Source organism: Myxine glutinosa, chromosome 3 (assembly GCF_964187855.1).
Source record: "Myxine glutinosa chromosome 3, kmMyxGlut1.1, whole genome shotgun sequence".
In the NCBI taxonomy this organism is placed as follows: domain Eukaryota; kingdom Metazoa; phylum Chordata; class Myxini; order Myxiniformes; family Myxinidae; genus Myxine; species Myxine glutinosa.
The window spans coordinates 184444288-184467192 of record NC_136263.1 but is presented as its reverse complement, the minus strand read 5'-3'; the positions used below and the strand labels follow the sequence as shown (position 1 = coordinate 184467192).

General features: G+C 39.6%; 1 protein-coding gene across 3 annotated transcripts in view; it reads right to left on the bottom strand.

Annotated features, from left to right (window-relative positions):
* Positions 1-22905, bottom strand: part of LOC137416438 (complement factor B-like) — a 124174-nt gene that overhangs the window by 79485 nt on the left and 21784 nt on the right. For all 3 annotated transcript variants that reach the window (XM_068102036.2, XM_078774819.1, XM_078774820.1), the window contains exons 8-12: positions 21329-21473; positions 17045-17182; positions 14812-14886; positions 13023-13163; positions 5640-5782 (exon numbers count right to left, since the gene is read on the bottom strand). In XM_068102036.2, the coding sequence (XP_067958137.2) occupies positions 5640-5782; positions 13023-13163; positions 14812-14886; positions 17045-17182; positions 21329-21473 (642 nt within the window). The remainder of the gene's footprint in view (positions 1-5639; positions 5783-13022; positions 13164-14811; positions 14887-17044; positions 17183-21328; positions 21474-22905) is intronic.

Sequence of the window (22905 nt, the reverse complement as noted above, 5' to 3'; positions counted from 1 at the left end):
CGTTTAGAATTACCCTTTAGAACCCACCTAGAATTACCCTTTATAATTACCCTTTAGAATTACCCTTTAGAATCACCCATTAGATTAAACCTTTCGAATTAAACTTTAGAATCACCCTTTATAATGACCCATTAGAACCCCTCTAGAATGACCCTTTATAATTACCCTTTATAATTACCCTTTAGAATCACCCATTAGATTAAACCTTTCGAATTAACCTTTAGAATCACCCTTTATAATTACCCATTAGAACCCCTCTAGAATGACCCTTTATAATTACCCTTTATAATTACCCTTTATAATTACCCTTTAGGATCACCCATTAGATTAAACCTTTCGAATTAACCTTTAAAATCACCCCTTATAATTACCCATTAGAACCCCTCTAGAATGACCTTTTATAATTACCCTTTATAATTACCCTTTATAATTACCCTTTATAATTACCCTTTAGAATCACCCATTAGATTAAACCTTTCGAATTAACCTTTAGAATCACCCTTTTTAATTACTCATTAGAACCCCTCGAGAATGATCCTTTATAATTACCCTTTATAATTACCCTTTAGAATTACCCTTTAGAATTATACTTTGGAATCCTGGGTTCTGGGTTTTCGTGACGGCACTTCTTCCAAACTCAGTAGCTGTATTTGTCTCGTCTAACAGTCTCCTGTTGTGTTGCACATGTTTGTCTGTTTGTCCATTACATCCAACGCATAAAAGAACCCTGGAGTTTTGATACTTCCATTCAGAGGCTGCGTTGGGAGCCCACGCGGAGCCCGCAGCCGCTGGGGGCCACCCACAAAGAGGGGCCTCCCACATCAGCTAAAGCATCTTGAAAGTCAAGTTGTGCAACATAGACGTTTCCAATGACACCAGTCATGCATATCTACCGGCTCCCAATCGCTTCACTGACAGATTTAATCCAAGACTTCATGTTGCACTTCACAACCACATGGCATATCGATCTGTAAATCTCAAAGAGGATGAAAAATACAGTGAAACACACGAAAACCGGACCTTTTGTGGCAGAGTTGTTGTTGTTGTTGTTGTTGTTGTTGTGCTCCTTCTGTGTCCGTCACGCTTTATTCTAAAAGCTTAAATGGTTCCTGTTACCATAAATTAAACATCTTTATCCAATTCAGAAAAATAGATGGACTCTTAAAATAGAAACCTGTATCTTTATCTTTAAACAGACATTGATTTTTTTCCAAGTATAATCGATCATTCGGGGACCGAGTCTGTAAGAGACTTGGGCTCCTTTTGTCTATAAGAGACTGGGTTTCTTTTGTTATTGGACTTATTACTTGCAAAATCGAAGATTTTTCATGTATATTGGTCGCTTGCGTTTGTGGTTCTGTCTGTCTGTCTGTCTGTCTGTCTGTTTGTCTGTCTGTTTGTCTGTCTGTTTGTTTGTTTGTCTGTCTGTCTGTTTGTCTGTCTGTCTGTTTGTTTGTTTGTCAACGGCCTACAGGTCACAATTTTCAACCGATCTTCACGAAACTTCACCAAATGGTAGTGTTGGTCAAACGCAAGAAGCCTATTGTTTTTGTGGTCAAAAGGTCAAAACGTCAACATCGGCCAAAGGTCACCAACTTTGCTAAATTTCTAAAATCCTCAATTTTCATCCGATTGACCTGAAATTTGAAGAGGACTTGCTTATCTGGTCACTGAATTCAACCACCAAGTATTTTTGAGGTCACTATAGGCCAAAAGGTCAACATAGGCCAAATTTCTAAAATCCTTAATTTTCATCCAATTGACTTGAAATTTGAAGAGGACTTGCATATCTGGTCACTAAATTCAACCACGAAGTATTTTTGAGGTCAACATTGGCCAAAAGGTCAACTCAGGCCAAAATTCTAAAATCCTCAATTTTCATCCAATTGACTTGAAATTTGAAGAGGACTTGCATATCTGGTCACTGAATTCAACCACCAAGTATTTTTGAGGTCAACATAGGCCAAAAGGTCAACAAAGGCCAAAATTCTAAAATCCTCAATTTTCATCCAATTGACTTGAAAGTTGAAGCGGACTTGCATATCTGGTCACTGAATGCATCCACCAAGTATTTTTGAGGTCAACATTGGCCAAAAGGTCAACTTAGGCCAAAATTCTGAAATCGTCAATTTTCATCCAATTGACTTGAAATTTGAAGAGGACTTGCATATCTGGTCACTGAATTGAACCACCAAGTATTTTTGAGGTCAACATAGGCCAACATGTCAATATAGGCCACATTTCTAAAATCGTCAATTTTCATCCAAATGACTTGAAATTTGAAGAGGACTTGCATATCTGGTCACTGAATTCAACCACAAAGTATTTTTGAGGTTAACATAGGCCAAAAGGTCAACATAGGCCAAGTTTCAAAAATCCTCAATTTTCATCTGATTGAATTGAAAATTGAACAGCATTTGCACATTGAGTCACTAAATATGGAAACTAACTATTGGTGAGGTTAAAAGGTCAAAGGTCAACTCAAGGTCAACCTTCCAAAATCATCATTTTTCATCTGAAAAATCGTCACTTTTCTTCCTATTGACCCGAGTTTTGAACAAGATTGTCAATTTTAATCTTGATGAAATGGGCAATTTTCTGTATCAATGGAATTTTTTTTTCTTGGGGGGGGGGGGGTGGGTGGAGGGGAAGCGGATTTTGCAAGTATCGTGCTCCGCATGACGTCTTCTTGTTATTGTTATTCTCTCCGCCAAATTTTGTGAAATCTGCAGCCCCGGTACTGTTGCTCCGATCAACGATCGAGTTTAAACTTTCCAGGAATGTTGGGGCCAATGGGAATTGATGCCATCTTTTTCCGAATTTTGATTTTGCAATCACCATGGTGACGATGCTTGGCAACATGGCAACCATGTCAACTAGCTTGGATTTAAGCAAACACTTTTAAAATCTCCCTTCGCTGAAACCGCAAATTCTATTGATTTGAATCTTCGCATGTTATGATCGACTATCCATGGTGTAAAAAGTTGTATAATATGACGTCATTGGTGAAGCGGTTTGGCAGCGACGTTGAGGTAAAAAAATTTATATCTATCCGATTAAAACAAAACATTTTTGTGGCATCTACGTATCAATACGAACTTGAATATGATTTTTTTTTGATCGGTCACATGGTCGGGCAATGAAAAAGAAATTGATGATGTCATAGGTCACGTGACCAGCCAGATAAAATTAGATTCCATGAAAACCTTAAAAATGCATCTCCGCCTTAAGTTTTCGATCGATTGAGTTGAAGCTTGGACCACTTATAGTATGCCGCTTGACTTGGTGTATATCCTCTGGATGACGTCATAGGTCATGTGGCATTGCGGCCATATTGGATTTCATGAAAAACTTCTAAAATGCACCTTCTTCATTTTTCGGATCAATTCATTTCAAACTTTGCATAATTGGTTCCTGGCTGCCGTTGTCAAGGACGTTGTTGCACACTTATCCAATCAGAATGGGGAGTCTTGGTTCCTGGGGCATCACTGCTAGCAGTTTTAAATTCTTCTTGTTTCCATACTTTGTCACAGTAACATCCCTACATCCTTTTTCATTTAAAAAAAATGTTTTTATTACTTGTTAAATAGCTTTCAAACGACCTCAAAGTAAATCGAATGAAATTTACTGTGAATCATTTACTCGATTTTACGTCATTTCCTCCATCTTGAGGAAGTACCTTTAGGAGGTCAGTTATCTTCATTCTTAACATACTCAGCATTAGGCCCACATAAGTTATCCTGGCAAATAATGTACAGCGATTGACATTGGACTTAGTTCATTGTTGGCCACATATCACACTCTGGTTGACCCACACTACTGTCCTATCGAGTTTGGTTACAATCGGTACAGGCATAGCTGAGATATGACAATACATTACCCATGATGGTGTAGGAAAGACAGATGCATGCAGAGACAGACAGACAGTCTGTCTCTGCATGCTGGTCATTCTAATACTTCGCTAACCCCTCAGGAACCGTGATTGATTCTTCGCATGAAGATCTGTCACAATATTATTACATATTAGCCCTCCAATAGAAAGGGTTCCCCACATGAGGTTTGCAAGGGGCCACCCACATACCCAGCGGAGGTTCTGCTTCCATTGTGATTCTGTTTAGTTAGGTACCTATCCCCTCGTATCAGGGAAAGGGAGATGTCTTGTGATTGCAGTTAGAACCTTCCCCATTGTTCTCTTCCTCATTCCCAAACCTTCATTTTCCAAATGCGTATTCAAACCTCATTCTCAAACCTTCATTTTTCAACTCTGTATTCAACCTTCATTCTCAAGCCCTCATTTACTGACATCCGTACTCACCACCATTGTCATGCTTCATTGTCAAACCACGTCACCTAACCAGTATTTGGACCATCACCACGTTACAGCCACTTCAGCGTTGTAATGGTCGTAATTCCTTGCTGTTCCAGCATCCCAGTCAAAGCGGAACAAACCAGGCAATTCCTTAGATACTATAACGTTCCCGGAGCCCGTCCCAACATTTTTGGTTCCTTTTGAATGCATTTACGACTATAATTCAGCTTTTACTCGCGGCCGTAGAAGATCGACTACTGTAATTCAGCTCAGCTTTTAATTGCGAAATGTGCCCAGCCCAGCCAAAGCGGCCTAGACCGGCCTCGCCACCTAGCCTATAACCTTCCCGAGGCCTGTCCCGACATTTTTGGTTCGTTTTGAATTAATTTACTACTATAATTCAGCTTTTACTCGCGGCCGTAGAAGATCGACTACTGTAATTCAGCTCAGCTTTTGATTGCAAAATGGGCCCAGCCCGGCCGAGGCGGCCTCGACCGGCCTCGCCACCTAGCCTATAACCTTCCCGGGGCCCGTCCCGACATTTTTTGTATTAGAGGTTTTCTCCTATTTCACCGTTTCACCGCAGACAAACAAAAACTTTCTTTTATATATATAATAATAATATATATATAATGATATTATATATATATAGATAGAAGATAGATAGAAGATAGATAAGGTACGGCATAGACACCCACACAGAGAATTGGGGAATTTACATATGATGTGATGGTTCAACAAAAACTACCATTTGAACAACTTTCATCTTCACTCTTTCATTCCTCTTTTTTCACACCTCTGGAACAAACTCCCCCACTCCCTTCAATCCCACTCCTCCCTCCAGGTCTTTAAACAACTGTTCACCACCATGTCTTATCTTCCCCCATCCAAAGCCTTGATCTTTTCTACTCCCATTAATACACCCCAAATCCACCTCTTTCAATCTCCGACTTCATTCCTGAAATTCCTAGTCTCACTTTGTTTTATACTGTGTACCCCTTCCTCCACCCCCCCCCCACCCCAGCCCTCTCCCTTCCACAGATCTCCCGATGTCCCTGTTGTGCTTGTGTGCTTCCCTCTCTCTTCCCATATTGTGCCCCCCTCCCTTTATTGTTTTATGTGTCCGTTTATGTTTTTTGTGTTTTATGTGCTAGCTCTTACACGAGACTCAATCTTGTATACAAAAACATCAGATATTTTTGATACACAGGACATCAGATATTGATCTATCCACCTATTCAACTTGGCAAGAAGCTAGCTTTGGCTTAATCAATAATATTGTCGTAATATTACTATATTACTTAGAAAAAAACAGATTTTGGTTGTTTACCTCGCCTGGGAGATGACTGTAAAGTTGAACTTGCCAAGGCCAGGTGAAGATGTCTGTATCACTACCGTTGAAGATCCTGTCAACACCGCCACTATTGAGCTGGACCTTGCCGCTGATGCCACAGCGATTGAGCGTCGTTTTCTCTAGAAAAGTAAACAGCGATCATGGATACAGTTGAATAAGCTCACGATACTACAGACTGGAATCTCTCATCACTTAATCCCTTTCAAACCCGCAAGTCTTATCCACATTTCGTAAAGCATCTCGCCTTTTTCTGTTGTCGGGTGGTGATAGCGACAAGTGACCAATAATGCGAAAGTAAAAATCCACCTTAATAGATGGATTTATCAAATGATCATCTTCTACACATTCATCTCTTTCTCTCTGGCTTTGCTCCTTATGCACGGACACATATTTTAAGTTACAAACTCCAAACTTCGGCTACAAATACAACTTTGTGTGGGGGGTAACATAAGCTACATGGCCACGGCCTCACTTGTGGTATTGGGGGCTGGCGGGGGGGAGTCAATTCTCTATGTAAATGTGTACCGTGTAGCGCCACCTGGTGGTGGTGGCAGAGAGTATTACAATTTCCTTTTTTTTACCTGTGCAACACTGAGGTTAAAGCACTCTTTGCACAGGTAAATTTGGCCTCCTTTCCTTCTCCTTCTCAAAAAAACGGAGGGGCCTGTTAAAGCCAGTCATGATGTGTGAGACATTTCTATAGCGGGAAGGGACATCAGGATGAACGGGGACAAAGTGGGGGAGTAGGACGTGAGGACAGGGAGTGTTTTTTGGCAAACAGGACGACTAATTGATCCATCAGCAAAGCGATGGGTTACAAAGGCCCCGCTAGTTACAAATAAAGTCACTTTTCATTACCCCGTAGATATTACTGGGTGAGTCATAAGTCCCAGGACATGGTTTTCGATGCTTATACAAGATTTGTTGGCATGGTCTACCAGGGTGAGCCATAAGCCCCTGGAGTAATAATATATTGCAGTAATACCAGTAATACATAATAACAGGAATAATAATAATATATTACAGTAATACAACAAGTAAAATACCTCCTTAGACATTGAGTGCATCCGTATGACCATCTGCCATTGTCACTGCACAAGATAATGTTTCTCCACGTGCGGTGTGAAAACCAATGCAAAATACCTTGTATTATGGTGCAAAATGCTTCCTGAATGTGTTGTTTCAGTTCATCGACAGATGGCATGCGATGTTCTGCAACCTGAGCTTTACCATACCCCCACAGAACATCGTCACAAGTGGTCAGGTCAGAACTGCGTGGTGGTCACAGAAGTGTTGATGAAGACCTGCCAATCCAAAGGTTGCGAAAATTTCATCGAGGTAATTTCGTACCACACGTGCGTGATGTGCAGGTGTCCCATCCTGCTGGAAATAATTCTCATGGGCTAGTCTACATCATTCAAGTTCAGGTGTGAGGTAATTCTCCAACGTATGCAGATATGACTGCTGGTTCACTGACGCATCAAAAAAGTAAGGACCAATGAGGGTGCGGGCAGATAATGCCACCCAAAGCATAACATGTGATGGGATGGTTTTACACTTCCTCAAAGTAATGTGGATTAGCATCACTCCAAAAGTAAACATTGCATGGAGATAAACTAAGGTAAACAGTACACTCATCACTAAACATAACCTTTGATCTTTTAGGAGTTGTATCTAAAGCTGTCAACATGTGTTCATGATCTGCATCTACCGATTCACAAATGACAGTTGATTTATATGGTTTCATGTGAAGTTCTTCTCTCATTGTGCGACGTATTGATGAACACAAAACCCCCAACTCTGCAGAACGCTTCCGTAATGATTTTTCCGAGATCTGAGAACAGATGTTTGAATGTTTTGAATTCCCAAATCACGTATTTTTGGTCATCCGCTGTGCTTGCTGTCGAGCACACTTCCACTCTGAAATGCCTTTTTCCCCCAAAGATGAAGATTTGATTTTCACAGTGCTGGCTTTCCAAAGCGCTCCTCGAAGTCTTCTTGCACCTGTTTCATCATCTTGTTTGTGTTTCTCCTCTCGTGGTACCACACCACTGCTACCAGCCTCTCTTCCACTGTAAATCAACTGGTTTACCTATGTCATCTTAGTTTAATGTATTCTTTGTATTATCCGGAAAAAAAAAGAAATCAGTATAATATACATGGTATAAACTAGAACGCCACTCAGTGGAGCGCATACTCCCGCCGTGGGTTTAGTTGGAATAATACGTTTTGTTTAACATCCCCTCTCCCCAAAACAATAAATGAAAAAGAAAGTAGGCCCTAACTGTCAGAGAATATATTTTGATACATCTCGGAATTGGAGGAGAAAAACATCATTTAAGAATAAGAATAAAAGCTTTAATGCAGTAAAACAGCAAAAATCTTTCTCAAAAAAAATTCCCCAAAAAAATTCCTGGATCCGGAATAATATCCTGAGCTTCACCAAAAACTAATCAATTCTTCCTCATCCCAAGGGCAATCATCCCACCAACTTTCATCCAAATCCGTTCAGAACTTTTCCAGATATCTTGTTCACAAACACACGAACACACAAACATACGAACACACACACACACACGGACGGACACGATCGAATGCATTACTCCCTGGTGGGAGTAATAAACCTGAAAATTGCAGAGCCAGAACCAGAATTATTTATTTGGTCTGGGAAGCCCATGCGAGGTTTCTTCTTCTTCAGCCTCTCACAACCCTGGGTGAATATGCGATCTTTCAAAAAAAAAAATTGGAATTTTGCCAAATCTGTTTTAATCGTTTGTTAATACTAGGGCATGCCCGTACTATATATATATCTAAAATTATATCCCCCCCCCTATTTACATGAAATGGTTTGGTCCAAAGCGAACGGCTTGCGAGTGGTGACAATCCCCCCCCTCTATTTACATGCAATGGTTCGGTCCAAAGCGAACGGCTTCCGGAGTTTGGTAAAGAAATCGCCATCGCGTACACAAACGCGCAGGAAAGCGAATGAATCGCAAATTCGTTTTTATTAGTTGTAAAACATAATGCCCAATTATTCAATTAGCGCCAACGTATTTTGGCTGTTTGCAATTTAATCGCAAGGCAAAGTAGAAAGAGAAGAGGGAAAAAAAGAAAAGCCTTGCCTTGCTGCAAACAGCTGCTGCAAACAACAACAACAGGGAAGGCTGCACTGTCCGGAAGTTGGCATATCGCAGTTACGATTATTTTAGTGTTAATGGCCAATTATTCAATTAGCGCCAACGTATTTTGGCTGTTTGCAATTTAATCGCAAGGAAAAGTAGAAAGAGAAGAGGGAAAAAAAGAAAAGCCTTGCATTAACGCATTAACGCTTGCATTGCATTAACGGTTCGGCACACGTGATAGCTCGCTGCTCTCTGATTGGTTGAAGCGTTTTTTGGACATAGCTCGGTAGGTACTTGTCCGATTAATTTCAAACCTTGAAAAGGCACATCCTCGGGTCCCCAGCAATATACCTGGCAAGTTTCAAGTATATCGGACCCGTGGTTGTCGAGAAACAGCGGTCACAGACAAACACACAGACACACAGACACACAGACACACAGACACACAGACATACACACAGAGATTGCTGGAATTATAGATAGATACCTCAGCCATTGAAAAATCTGGAACTAAGTCTTTATAAGTTCATCAAATATTGACACCGCGAATGACATTCGCTGAGCTAAATGTTGATATCTCTTCTGAGGTAAAAAAAAAAAAACTAAAAAAAACTTTTAAAGCATTATACGTATCAAACGATACATTTTATGAAACTGGGAAACCTAATACACACTTTGGTGGTTTTAAAATGACAGAATATGTCTTTATTACAACAAAAAAAAATGAACATTGAAGACGACGCTGCTAAAAAAATATACCGCTGTAAAACATAACCACGAGTTTAAACTACATTTACAACAAATATGAAAACTATTTTCATATCGCAATGTTAAATATAGAATATATAGAAGATAGTGTTAAAAAAAAACGAGCCCTATCTCCCAATGATAAAAAATCCTTCAAAAAATTCCTGGATCGGGAATAATATCCTGAGCTTCACCAAAAACTAATCAATTCTTCCTTATCCCAAGGGCAATCATCCCACCAACTTTCATCCAAATCCGTTCAGAACTTTTCCAGATATCTTGTTCACAAACACACGAACACACACACACACACGAACACACACACACACGAACACGAGTGAATGCATTACTCCCTGGCGGGAGTAACAAATCTTGTATAAGCAGCTAAAACCGTGTCCTGGACTTATGACTCACCCTGGAGGTTGCATTAAAAGCTGCGAAATTCATTGCTTTGCTTTTGACTACAAAAGAGGCATAAAAAGCATAAAAAGTTACACAGTATATGAATGAGATGCAGTGCTTTCAGAAAAATATGGACACCCCATGACTTTTTCACATTTGTTGTGTTGCATCCTGAATTTAAAATGGATTAAATTGAGATTTTTTTTTGTCACTGATCTACACATTACCGCATAATGTCAAAGTGGAATTTTTAAATTTTTTTATTTTAGTTAATGCTGAAATATATTGAATGAATAAGTATTCAACCCTTTTGTTTTGACACTCTAAATTGAGCTCAGGTGCATCCAATTTCCTTTGATCATCCTTGAGACGTTTCTACAACTTGATTGGAGTCCACCCGAGGCCAATTCAATTGATTGGACATGATTTAGAGAAGAAATACACCTTTCTATATGAGGTCCCACAGTTGACAGTGCATGTCAGAGCAGAAACTTCACCACGAAGTCTAAGGAACTGTCCGTAGAACACTGAAATTGAATTGTGAGGAAGCATAGATGAGGAGAAGGGTATAAAACAGTTTCTAGAGTGTTAAAAGTTCCCAAGAGCACAGTGAACTTCATCATTGGGAAATGGAAAGAATATGGAACTACCCAGACTCTTCCTGGACCTGGCCGTCCGACCAAACTGAGGAATCGGGCAGAAGAACCTCGGTCAGGGAGGTGACCAGGAACCCAATGACTGCTCTGACAGAACGACAGAGTTCCTTGGCTGAGATGGGAGAACCTGTCGGAAGGACAACAGTCTCTGCGGCACTTCACAAATCTAGGCTTTATGGGACAGCAGCCAGATGGAAGCCACTCCCGAGAAAAAGGCAAATATAACTCCTCCCTCCAGGTCTTTAAAACAGCTGTTCACCACCATCTCTTATCTTCCCCCATCTTTTCTACCCCCGTTAATTCACCCCAGATCCACTTTTTTGAAATACCGACTTTTTTCCTGGAAGTCCTTGCAGTATCCACATGTTTTATACTTCTCCCACCCCCCCCCCCCCCCAACCCTTTCCCACACCTCCTCCCCCAAGCCCTCTCCCTCCCACAGATCTCCCGATGTCCCTGCTCTCAAATGTTGTGCTTGTGTGCTTCCCCTTCTCTCCCCCTCTCCCCATCTTGTCTACTGCTCCCTTTATTATATGTTTTATGTGTCTGTTTGTTTGTTTTTGTGATTAATGTTAGCATTTCATGAGCCTCGATCTTGTATACAAAAACAAAAAAAAATAAAAAAAATGATAGCAAACCTGGAAATTATAAAGAGGTACGTGAAAGACTCTGAGAGCATGAGGCAAAAGACTCTGTGGTCTGATGAGATGAAAATGTAACTCTTTGGCCTGAAAGCAAAGCGTTATGTCTTGTGGAAACCAAGCACAGCTCATTGCCCATCTAACACCATTCCTAGTGTGAAGCATGGTGGTGGCAGCATCATACTATGGGGATGCTTTTCAGTGGCAGGGACTGGGAGACTTGTAAGGATAGAGGGAACAATAAATGGAGCCAAATACTGGCAAATCCTTGAGGATAACTTCTTCAGAGTGCAAAATATCTTAGACTGTGGCGAAGATTTATTTTCCAACAGGACAATGACCCCAAGCAAACAGCCAAAGCAACACTGGAATGGCCTCAGAACAAGAATGTGAAAGTCCTTGAGTGGTCCAGCCAAAGCCCAGACTTGAATCCCATTGAGAATCTGTGGAAAGACTTAAAGATTGCTGTTCACTGATGCTCCGCATCCAACTTGACAGAGCTTCAGCAAATCTTCAAGGAAGAATGGGAGAAACTCCCCAAATCCAGATGTGCAAATCTGATAGACATACAGACGTACCGAAGAAGACTCGAAGCTGTATTCGCTCCCTAAAGCGCTTCTACAAAGTATTGACTCAGGGGGTTGAATACTTATGTAAATTGTATATTTCTGTATTTCATTTTTAATTATTTTGTAAAAAAAATTCTAAACAGAACATTCTACTTTGACATTATCTGGTATTATGTGTAGATCAGTGACAAAAAAATCTCAGTTTAATGCATTTTAAATTCAGGCTGTAACGTCTGAATATGTCAAAAAAGTCGAGGGGTGTGAATACTTTCTGAAGGTACTGTATGTTTTCGACTTCTTATCACTACCTCATCCGTAAATGACAAAAAGCCAGAGGCATTTATGCAATCATACTGCCATAAACGCCGAGAAACACCAGCTAGCAATTGTGCCCCTGCAAGATCACGTGATGTGACATTGTCTTCGGTCACGTGACCCTCCATGAGCAGGAGTGAGGCTCCACAGGCACACTTTTGTTTCCAGATATTTTTGTTTGTGGACAGTGTCATTTTATCTGGAAAACTGGCATTGCATTACATCAATATGCAGAATTTCAGCTTTCTCGCCCTCCGAGAAAGTAGTAAATATTTATATCAGTCGTTGAGTGACTCACTGAGTTGTTAGAAAGGGCTTCCTATATACAGTATATGATGAAATTGGTTGGAAAATAATTCTTACCAATTTTATGATCAGCATTTATTTCTCTACAGAGTTTATGAAAATTCACAAAGAAAATATATATGAGCCACTACTTTCAGAATATCTTTCATGCAGCTATCCCTTATAATCCCAGCATTCCTCTCCTTACTCTGCCGTCATTTCTCCCTTAAATTCACTATTGGTTCACGGGTTATCAAACAGAGTGACCACTATATTCATCATGTGTGTGTGTGTCTGTCTGTGTGTCTGTCTGTTCGTCCGCAGCATAACTACCCGATGATATCATCGGATCTTGATGAAACTTGGGTGGGAGGTTGATATCATGACCTAGTTGTGTCAGAGCTGTTGTGCTTGTGTGCTTCCCTCTCTCTTCCCATCTTGTCTCCCCCTCCCTTTATTGTGTTATGTGTCCGTTTATGTTTTTTGTATTTTATGTGCTAATGTGTGTTTAAAGTGCTCGCTCTTACACGAGCCTCGATCTTGTATAAAAAATATATACATATATATATAAATTAAAAACGACATCCCCTTCAGCAATACCAGTCACCTCATCATATCTTACCAGCTTGTATCATTTTTTCACTTATGTCAGAAAACTGTTCATATTTTTTAATAATAAACATGTGTTGCTGATCCTCTTTGGAAGAGGATATTTTTTTCAGATCTTCTTTGTTGACATCCCCAACACCAAAAACGTAAATATCTGTAAATAAACCAAACAAAACACATGAATTAAGTGGCAGCTCTTTGTTTTGATTTGCTTTCATGGATGTTTATATGTCACAGGCATGATGGACTGAGTGGAGTCCTGCGTCTGATTCTCCTTCTATGTATGTATATAGAAACATTTAAAACTCCGCATCTTACTATAATTCACCAAATGTCTGTCCGTCTGTCTGTCTGTCCGTCTGTTCCCAGGTACCGCAAAAACGGCTGAACCGATCTCAAATAAATTTTGGGTGGGTAATCCTGGGACGCCATGGAGTAAAATAGGCTATATTGTTTTTCCTTTTTTCCCCCAATTTTTCCAATTTTCCAATTTTCCAGTTTTCCCAAACCCCCTGGAGTAAAATAGGCTATATTGTTTTTCCAAATTTTTCCAATTTTTCCAAATATCCCTTATAATCCCAGCATTCCTCTCCTTATTGAGGAACACAATGGAATAATATTTACCTATATGAACAGTGATGTGGCTTTCATTGAAATTCTACAAATACTGTTTAGATTTTGATGATTTGCATGTGATATGATTTAATGGATGTTTATATGAATGGTTTAAAATTAAAAAAAAAAAAAACCTTCAATTTCTGATATTTTGCCTTTTCATTTGGGCCTCCCAATTGGAGCCCCGCCCGTAGGACGGGTACCGTTGCTAGTAAATTCTAATGTCAGAATGTGGTGGCCATTTGTCAAAAAAATGAGTACAGTATAATAAAACTGTTGATCACCAACAGCAGGTAGATATGAAGATCCAAAAAGGGGGTAGCTATAAATATAAGTTTTAACTTTTAAACATGGAGTTAGTTTCTATGTTTTTTTTATACATGGAGTGCAGGGCGAGTTCACAAAACAAAACTCGAGCAAAGTCGATGGTGTGGCAACGCAAATCCCCACGCTTCAAACAGAAAAAGCACAGTTGAAAGATGGCATAAAGTTCCACCAGGAATGATCTAATATCAAATTTTGAGTTTAAAATGTTTTCCCCCCCCCCCCATTTTAACTCGTGACCTTACGTCCACATCCCTAGGGCATGAACTTGGGGTCAAAACGAATAAAATCGTTAAATATTTCATGTGACCCCAATGTTGATTGCAAAAACAAAGTTTCATCGAAAAATGTTTAAAATGTGCCTGCAATTACATATTTTATGACTTAACCTCTTGACCCCACCCAAGGGGGCAGGGCCAAAATAATACTGCTTTTGCACCTTCTCGTGACGTGGTGATCATAACTACCAAGTTTGGTAAATTTCTGCACAAACGTTTTTTAAAAATCAAAAACGTGGGGATAAAGATATTGTTCCATGTGTGAAGTCCGAGGTAGTTCGTGAAGTGTCATAAGGCCTAAGCATGGATTGACGCATTGTGCTCACGTAGGATCGTTCATTTTTACTTTTAACAAAGACTTCATGTTTAGGTTGTCATTCTGTTATTGTATGCTGTTGTAAGGTATCGTTATGTGTGGTAGAGAAGTTACTGCAGTTAGGTTAAAGGGTGTCACATGATCTGTCGTCTGACCTAGTGAGGATCAGGCTAGATAAGGAGCGGGACCACCAAGAGGGAAATTAATTAATAAGGTCGACCCAGCACACGAAAAAGTTCGCTCCATCATCCCACCCTTCCCCGACTCACCTAGACGATTATCAGGAATCATATGTTTCAATTTTTTAACAATTTCCTCTGGGTCCGTGCCCATGTTGTTTCTCCCTGAAATAAACAGGAAATCAAATACCCGTAAATGTGGTGGAGTTAGATATGCCAAGGAAGGAAACATTGAGTTGGGCAAAATGTATTGCATCAACTCTAGTTTTCATCTTTGAAAAAGTCAGACATTTTTCAGCATATTATATGTATGAATACAACATTCAAGTTGTTATCTAGTTATCTAGTTCGGTCAAGTTGTGCCCGACATCTAGTGACATTCATGATCAGATTTCTCCAAACATTCCTATCCTGCAGTGCTTCCCAATGCACTGGTAGCGAGAGAGCTTGGTTGTAGTCTTCACCACATCCATCCAGCACCGACCCCGACCAGGTCTGCCTATTCCTCTTCTTCCCTCAAACATTCCCAGCATGGTCGACTTCTCCAGACTTCCATTTTCTTCATGCATAACATGTCCAAAGTAAGACAGTTTCTGTTGTAGCAAGGGTGATTCTCACGTGTATAGTGGTCTAACTTCTTCAAGCACGGACTACATTTTCAACAAGAAAGAACAATCAGAGATTGCAGACCATCGCCAGGACGTGTTTGTGTGGTGTATTTTGTGTGGTGCTTAATAGCTGTTGCGTTTGTGTGGTTTATTGACGACGTAGATTTATGTTCAATCCAACATGGCTGCCGAACCACGTGACCGATGATGTCATCAATTTAATTCTCCCATACAATTTGGGTAGATCATGTTCAAGAAATTTCAAACTGATCAGATCAAGCGTTCTACTTGTCTAATTATGATGTCATGAAGAAGGAGGCACCGATGACATCATCATGAATATATGTTGTCCCCCCATGTGGAGTACTTGACAGTGAGCCAAGTTTCAATTTTTCCCATAGAGCTGTTTCGGAGATACGTATGGAGGTACAATTTTTTTTCGGTTTTTCCTAGATGGCGCCCGTACCACATGACCTATGACATCATAATTAACATAAAATTTTCTACTGGAGGAGGTGCTGATATGTTGAAAAAATATTGGCAATCGGACCGACGGTTGCAGAGAAAAGCGTACTCACTTTCTGCGCGGACGAACAGACAGACAGACAGACACACACAACCAAACAAACGGACCCAAATGCAACTAGAAAGAGCAATCAGAGATTGCAGACCCTCACCAGGATGTGTTTTCAGTGGTTTTTAAGGCTTTTGTGTTAAAACAAATATGGCGGGTGAACCACGTGACCGATGATGTCATCATTATTATTAGTTTTTTCTCCACCAATTTATCCCGAGATTGTGCTCAATAAATTTAGTCTTGATCGGATGAAGTTTTGTACTTGTCGAATTATGACGTCGTAATGGAAGTACCTATGACATCAGCAGATGTTATTCCACATGGAGAGTTCTTTCCAATGAGCCATGTCTCAATTTTTTTCTATTCAGCGCTTTCAGAGATATAGAGGTGCAAAGTTTTTCGGTTTTTCCAAGATGGCGGCCGAACCACGTGACCTATGACGTCATAAATATCATTTAAAAAATTATACAGGTGGAGTTGCACCTATGGTGAAAATTTCCTGTCAATCGCACCAACGGTTGCAGAGAAAATCATATAATTATTCTGTGCAGACAGACAAACAAACAGACAAACAAACAAATGGACTCAAATGCAACACCCTCTCCTCTGGCGAGGGTAACTAGAGAGTTCATAGAACAGCTTACCCCACACAGTCTTGAGATAAAGGGCATGGGAAGGGTCTTTTAAACTCTTGCTTTCGGTTTCCGAGCACAAGCTGCTTCCGATCACGTGGCGCAATTTTGTATGAATCTCGATATTCCACCACCCTGGGGTAAATTTGATTGGTAGAGATGGTGTAAAATGACGCAATATTTTGCCAAATGGATCGTTTTTGGAAGTGTAAACAGGTCAATTTGCCTTCTGAAGACCAACGTTTATAGTTGGGCTAAGATTCGAACACGGGACAGACAGCTTAGAGGTGAGTGTATGTACCTCCAGGTCAACCTCGTCACCTGTAATAAAATGAATATGTATGAAGTAAAATAAGAAGCCTTTCGTTGCAGGTTCAGATAAAACACAATGGATATAGAATCGGAACAAAGAGCACAGGAGTTACCAATTTACTGTATAAATGGCTTGAGCAACACTTCCAAACGCTGTTACCTTTGGTGCAAGATGTTTCATAAAAAAGACTTACCATCTGTGATAAGAACCACAACATGTCTGACTTCGGTCCAATTAGTGTTACTGTGCATATACTGAGCCTTCAACAGGTTCATATGATCGTGTACTTCTTTCAGGGCATCGCCCATATTTGTCCCACCAGTACCTTCACCTGAAAAACCATGGAAGGTGTGTTTGGCAAAGAGTTATAACTTGTTAGAGATTGTCAAGGTTTTAGAGAAGAATGTTACTTCACTGTTTACTCATATTGTTGGGGGTCATGTGCATATATGTAGGGATGGTAAATGCAAATGGGCAGGTAAGGTTTGCAGTGATATCCAAAAAGAGTACAGTTTGGCAAGAAATCTTTTCAACTGATTTTGAAACTCGCATGTCGTTTTTGACAAAACTGCTACTTGTTACTGAAGATGAAGATCGAATTTCTCAATTGATAATAAGTGACGAAGCTCATTTTCTGCACTCTGCAGACAGCATACCCTCCGCCAGGTGAACAGTTTACGTTTTGTATCCCAGAGGAGACCAGAAAATCACGATACAGAATCACATTTATTATCAAAATCATCCGTCAAATCAAAATCAAATACGCATCCGTATTTGGATCTTCACCAAAATCGAATCGATTAGCCCTTGTCGCACAACCAAACTATTCACCAAGTTTCGTCCAAATCCGTCCACAACTTTTTGAGATATCCTGCTATATATCGTGTTTTGCCCCCATCTCTCAATGGTGAAGAATCACTTAAAAATTCTCAGATGCGGATCAAAAAAATTCAAAAGGTTTGAAATACTCATGCGCCCTCAGACTGTTTAAAATTTCCTTTGCAATAATAATTCCAAGTGGGTAATAGGGCCCACCAAAAACAAAATCCTTTTTTTCTGTGCAAACAAAAGCCAACCAAAAACAAAATCCAAAAAAAACAAAAATCCCGAAACCAAAAACAAAATCCGCCAAAAAAATATTAAAACACAAAAGCAAAATCCAAAAAAAACCCAAAATCCAGAAAACAAAAACAAAATCCTTTTTTCTGTGCAAACAAAAGCCAACCAAAATCAAACAAAACAAAAAATCCCGAAAACAAAAACAAAATCATTTTTTTCTGTGCAAACAAAAGCCAACCAAAATCAAACAAAACAAAAAATCCCGAAAACAAAAACAAAATCATTTTTTTCTGTGCAAACAAAAGCCAACCAAAATCAAACAAAACAAAAAATCCCGAAAACAAAAACAAAATCCTTTTTTTCTGTGCAAACAAAAGCCAACCAAAATCAAACAAAACAAAAAATCCCGAAAACAAAAACAAAATCCTTTTTTCTGTGCAAACAAAAGCCAACCAAAATCAAACAAAACAAAAAATCCCGAAAACAAAAACAAAATCCTTTTTTTCTGTGCAAACAAAAGCCAACCAAAATCAAACAAAACAAAAAATCCCGAAAACAAAAACAAAATCCTTTTTTCTGTGCAAACAAAAGCCAACCAAAATCAAACAAAACAAAAAATCCCGAAAACAAAAACAAAATCCTTTTTTCTGTGCAAACAAAAGCCAACCAAAATCAAACAAAACAAAAAATCCCGAAAACAAAAATAAAATCCTTTTTTCTGTGCAAACAAAAGCCAACCAAAATCAAACAAAACAAAAAATCCCGAAAACAAAAACAAAATCCTTTTTTCTGTGCAAACAAAAGCCAACCAAAATCAAACAAAACAAAAAATCCCGAAAACAAAAACAAAATCCTTTTTTCTGTGCAAACAAAAGCCAACCAAAATCAAACAAAACAAAAAATCCCGAAAACAAAAACAAAATCCTTTTTTCTGTGCAAACAAAAGCCAACCAAAATCAAACAAAACAAAAAATCCCGAAAACAAAAATAAAATCCTTTTTTCTGTGCAAACAAAAGCCAACCAAAATCAAACAAAACAAAAAATCCCGAAAACAAAAACAAAATCCTTTTTTCTGTGCAAACAAAAGCCAACCAAAATCAAACAAAACAAAAAATCCCGAAAACAAAAACAAAATCCTTTTTTCTGTGCAAACAAAAGCCAACCAAAATCAAACAAAACAAAAAATCCCGAAAACAAAAACAAAATCCTTTTTTCTGTGCAAACAAAAGCCAACCAAAATCAAACAAAACAAAAAATCCCGAAAACAAAAACAAAATCCTTTTTTCTGTGCAAACAAAAGCCAACCAAAATCAAACAAAACAAAAAATCCCGAAAACAAAAACAAAATCCTTTTTTTCTGTGCAAACAAAAGCCAACCAAAATCAAACAAAACAAAAAATCCCGAAAACAAAAACAAAATCCTTTTTTCTGTGCAAACAAAAGCCAACCAAAATCAAACAAAACAAAAAATCCCGAAAACAAAAACAAAATCCTTTTTTCTGTGCAAACAAAAGCCAACCAAAATCAAACAAAACAAAAAATCCCGAAAACAAAAACAAAATCCTTTTTTTCTGTGCAAACAAAAGCCAACCAAAATCAAACAAAACAAAAAATCCCGAAAACAAAAACAAAATCCTTTTTTCTGTGCAAACAAAAGCCAACCAAAATCAAACAAAGCAAAAAATCCCGAAAACAAAAACAAAATCCTTTTTTCTGTGCAAACAAAAGCCAACCAAAATCAAACAAAACAAAAAATCCCGAAAACAAAAACAAAATCCCCAAAAATTTTTTTAAAACAAAAGCAAAAAACGAAATTCAAACAAAAACAAAATCCTTTTTTCTGTGCAAACAAAAGCCAACTAAGAACAAAATCCAAAAAAAACAAAATCCCCAAAAAAATTTTTTTTAAAGAAAAGCAAAATCCAAAAACGAAATTAAAAACAAAACAAAAACAAAATCCACCAAAACAAAATCCAAAAAACAAACAAAAACAAAATCCAAAATCCAAACAAAATAATCAGAAAAATATTTGTTAAGATTGAAACAATTGCACAGAAAACCATCAGCTCCAGATCCAGGTGACACCCAACAATTGCACAGAAAACCATCAGCTCTAGATACAGGTGACACCCAACAATTGCACAGAAAACCATCAGCTCCAGATCCAGGTGACACCCAACAATTGCACAGAAAACCATCAGCTCTAGATACAGGTGACACCCAACAATTGCACAGAAAACCATCAGCTCAGGTCCAGGTGACACCCAACAATTGCACAGAAAACAATCAGCTCCAGATCCAGGTGACACCCAACAATTGCACAGAAAACCATCACCTTCAGATACAGGTGACACCCAACATTTGTACAGAAAACAATCAGCCCCAGATCCAGGTGACACCCAACATTTGTACAGAAAACAATCAGCTCCAGATCCAGGTGACACCCAACAATTGCACAGAAAACAATCAGCTCCAGATCCAGGTGACACCCAACAATTGCACAGAAAACCATCACCTTCAGATCCAGGTGACACCCAACAATTGCACAGAAAACAATCAGCTCCAGATCCAGATGACACCCAACAATTGCACAGAAAACCATCACCTTCAGATCCAGGTGACACCCAACAATTGCACAGAAAACAATCAGCTCCAGATCCAGGTGACACCCAACAATTGCACAGAAAACCATCACCTTCAGATCCAGGTGACACCCAACAATTGCACAGAAAACAATCAGCTCCAGATCCAGGTGACACCCAACAATTGCACAGAAAACCATCACCTTCAGATCCAGGTGACACCCAACAATTGCACAGAAAACAATCAGCTCCAGATCCAGGTCTCACCCAACAATTGCACAGAAAACCATCAGCTCCAGATCCAGGTGACACCCAACAATTGCACAGAAAACAATCAGCTCCAGATCCAGGTCTCACCCAACAATTGCACAGAAAACCATCAGCTCCAGATCCAGGTGACACCCAACAATTGCACAGAAAACAATCAGCTCCAGATCCAGGTCTCACCCAACAATTGCAATGAAAACCATCAGCTCCAGATCCAGGTGACACCCAACAATTGCACAGAAAACCATCAGCTCCAGATCCAGGTGACACCCAACAATTGCACAGAAAACAATCAGCTCCAGATCCAGGTCTCACCCAACAATTGCACAGAAAACCATCAGCTCCAGATCCAGGTGACACCCAACAATTGCACAGAAAACAATCAGCTCCAGATCCAGGTGACACCCAACAATTTCATGCTCAGATGCGCTCGAGTGAATATCACCTTTTCTTATCTTTTATCAATAAACAATACAACTTTCGCAGAATATCAGTTTGAGCTGTCTCTCACTTTTTTATCTTCTCTCTTACTCTGTACACATGGATGAAGCTCATCATGAAGACTTACTGCCGTTATGGATGCTCGTGTTCGCAAGCCGTTCTATTATCTCATCCGCAAAATAATATTCGTCCACTTCAATCTTCTTCTTCCATGACACCTTCCCAGCAAACACGACAATGCCATATTTGATCGTATCTGTGTAGGCACTGACCTGAAATATAAAAACAAGTTAAATTCAAACTGCGAGCAGTGATGCAGGGGCCCACACCATGACGTCATCAATTTTTTTACCCTCGCCAGAGGAGAGGGTATTGCATTTGAGTCCGTTTGTCTGTCTGTCTGTCTGTTTGTCCGCACAGAATAAATATGATTTTTCTCTGCAACCGTTGGTCTGATTGACTGGAAATTATTGTACCATAGGTGCACCTCCTCCTGTAGAATTTTCTAATGATAATTATGATGTCATAGGTCACATGGTGCGGGCGCCATCTTGGAAAAACTGAAAAACGTTGCACCTCTGTATCTCCTAAAGCACTGCACAGACAAAATTGAGACATGGCTCATTGTAAAGAAATCTCCATTGGGAATAACATATGTTAATGATGATGTCATGGGTGCCTCCATTATGACGTCATAATTCGACTAGTACAAAACTTCATCGATCAAGATGAAATTTCTTGAGTGTCATCGAGAGATGACTTGGTGGATAAAAAAAATAATGATGACGTCATCGGTCACGTGTTTCGGTCGCCAAATTTGTTTCAACACAAAAGCCTTAAAAACCAATAAAAGCACGGCCTGGGGAGGGCCTGCAATCTCTGGTTGCTCTTCTTTTTTTGTTTTTCATTGCCAGACCATGTGACCGATCAATAATAAATTTCACATTCAAGTTGCTATTGTGGAGCAGATGACACAAAAAATGTTTTGTATTAATCGGACAAAAAAAGTTTTTACCTCAACGTGCCTGGCAAACTGCTTCACCGATGACGTCATCTTTAACAACGCTTTTGTACCATGGGTAGGTGATTCTAACCTGACAAGTATTGAATTAATAACATTTGAAGTTTCCAAGAAAAAGTTTTTTTTTAATGTTTTGCTGAAATCCAAATTGGTTGCCATGGTGATTGCAAAATCAAAATTCAGAAAAAAGTTGGCATTAGCTCCCCTTCACCCAAACATTCCTGTCAGGTTTCAATTGGAGCAGCAGTTCTGGAGAAATACCTTTTTTTTTTTAGATTATATCATCATGAAGAGGTACTCCAAGATGACGTCACCTATGACATCATCAATTTTCATCAATTTTGTTTTATCTTTCACTAGCAAAGGTACCCGGTGTTGCTGGGCAACACGGAGTCACTTCCTGATGGGAATATGAAGAGAGAGGGGAGTAAAGGGAGGGGGGTGATGACGGTGGGAGGGCAGGGGAGAGGAGGAAGTGGGAGGGGCTGTGGAGGGTGAGGGGAGGGATAGACGGAGGGGTGTGGGGAGAGACAGAGGGGTAGCGGAGAGACAGAGGGGTGGGGGAGAGACAGAGGGGTGGGGGAGAGACAGAGGGGTGGGGGAGGGACAGAGAGTTTGGGGAGAGACAGAGGGGTGGGGGAGAGACAAGAGGGGTGGAGGAGAGACAGAGAGGTGGGGTTGAG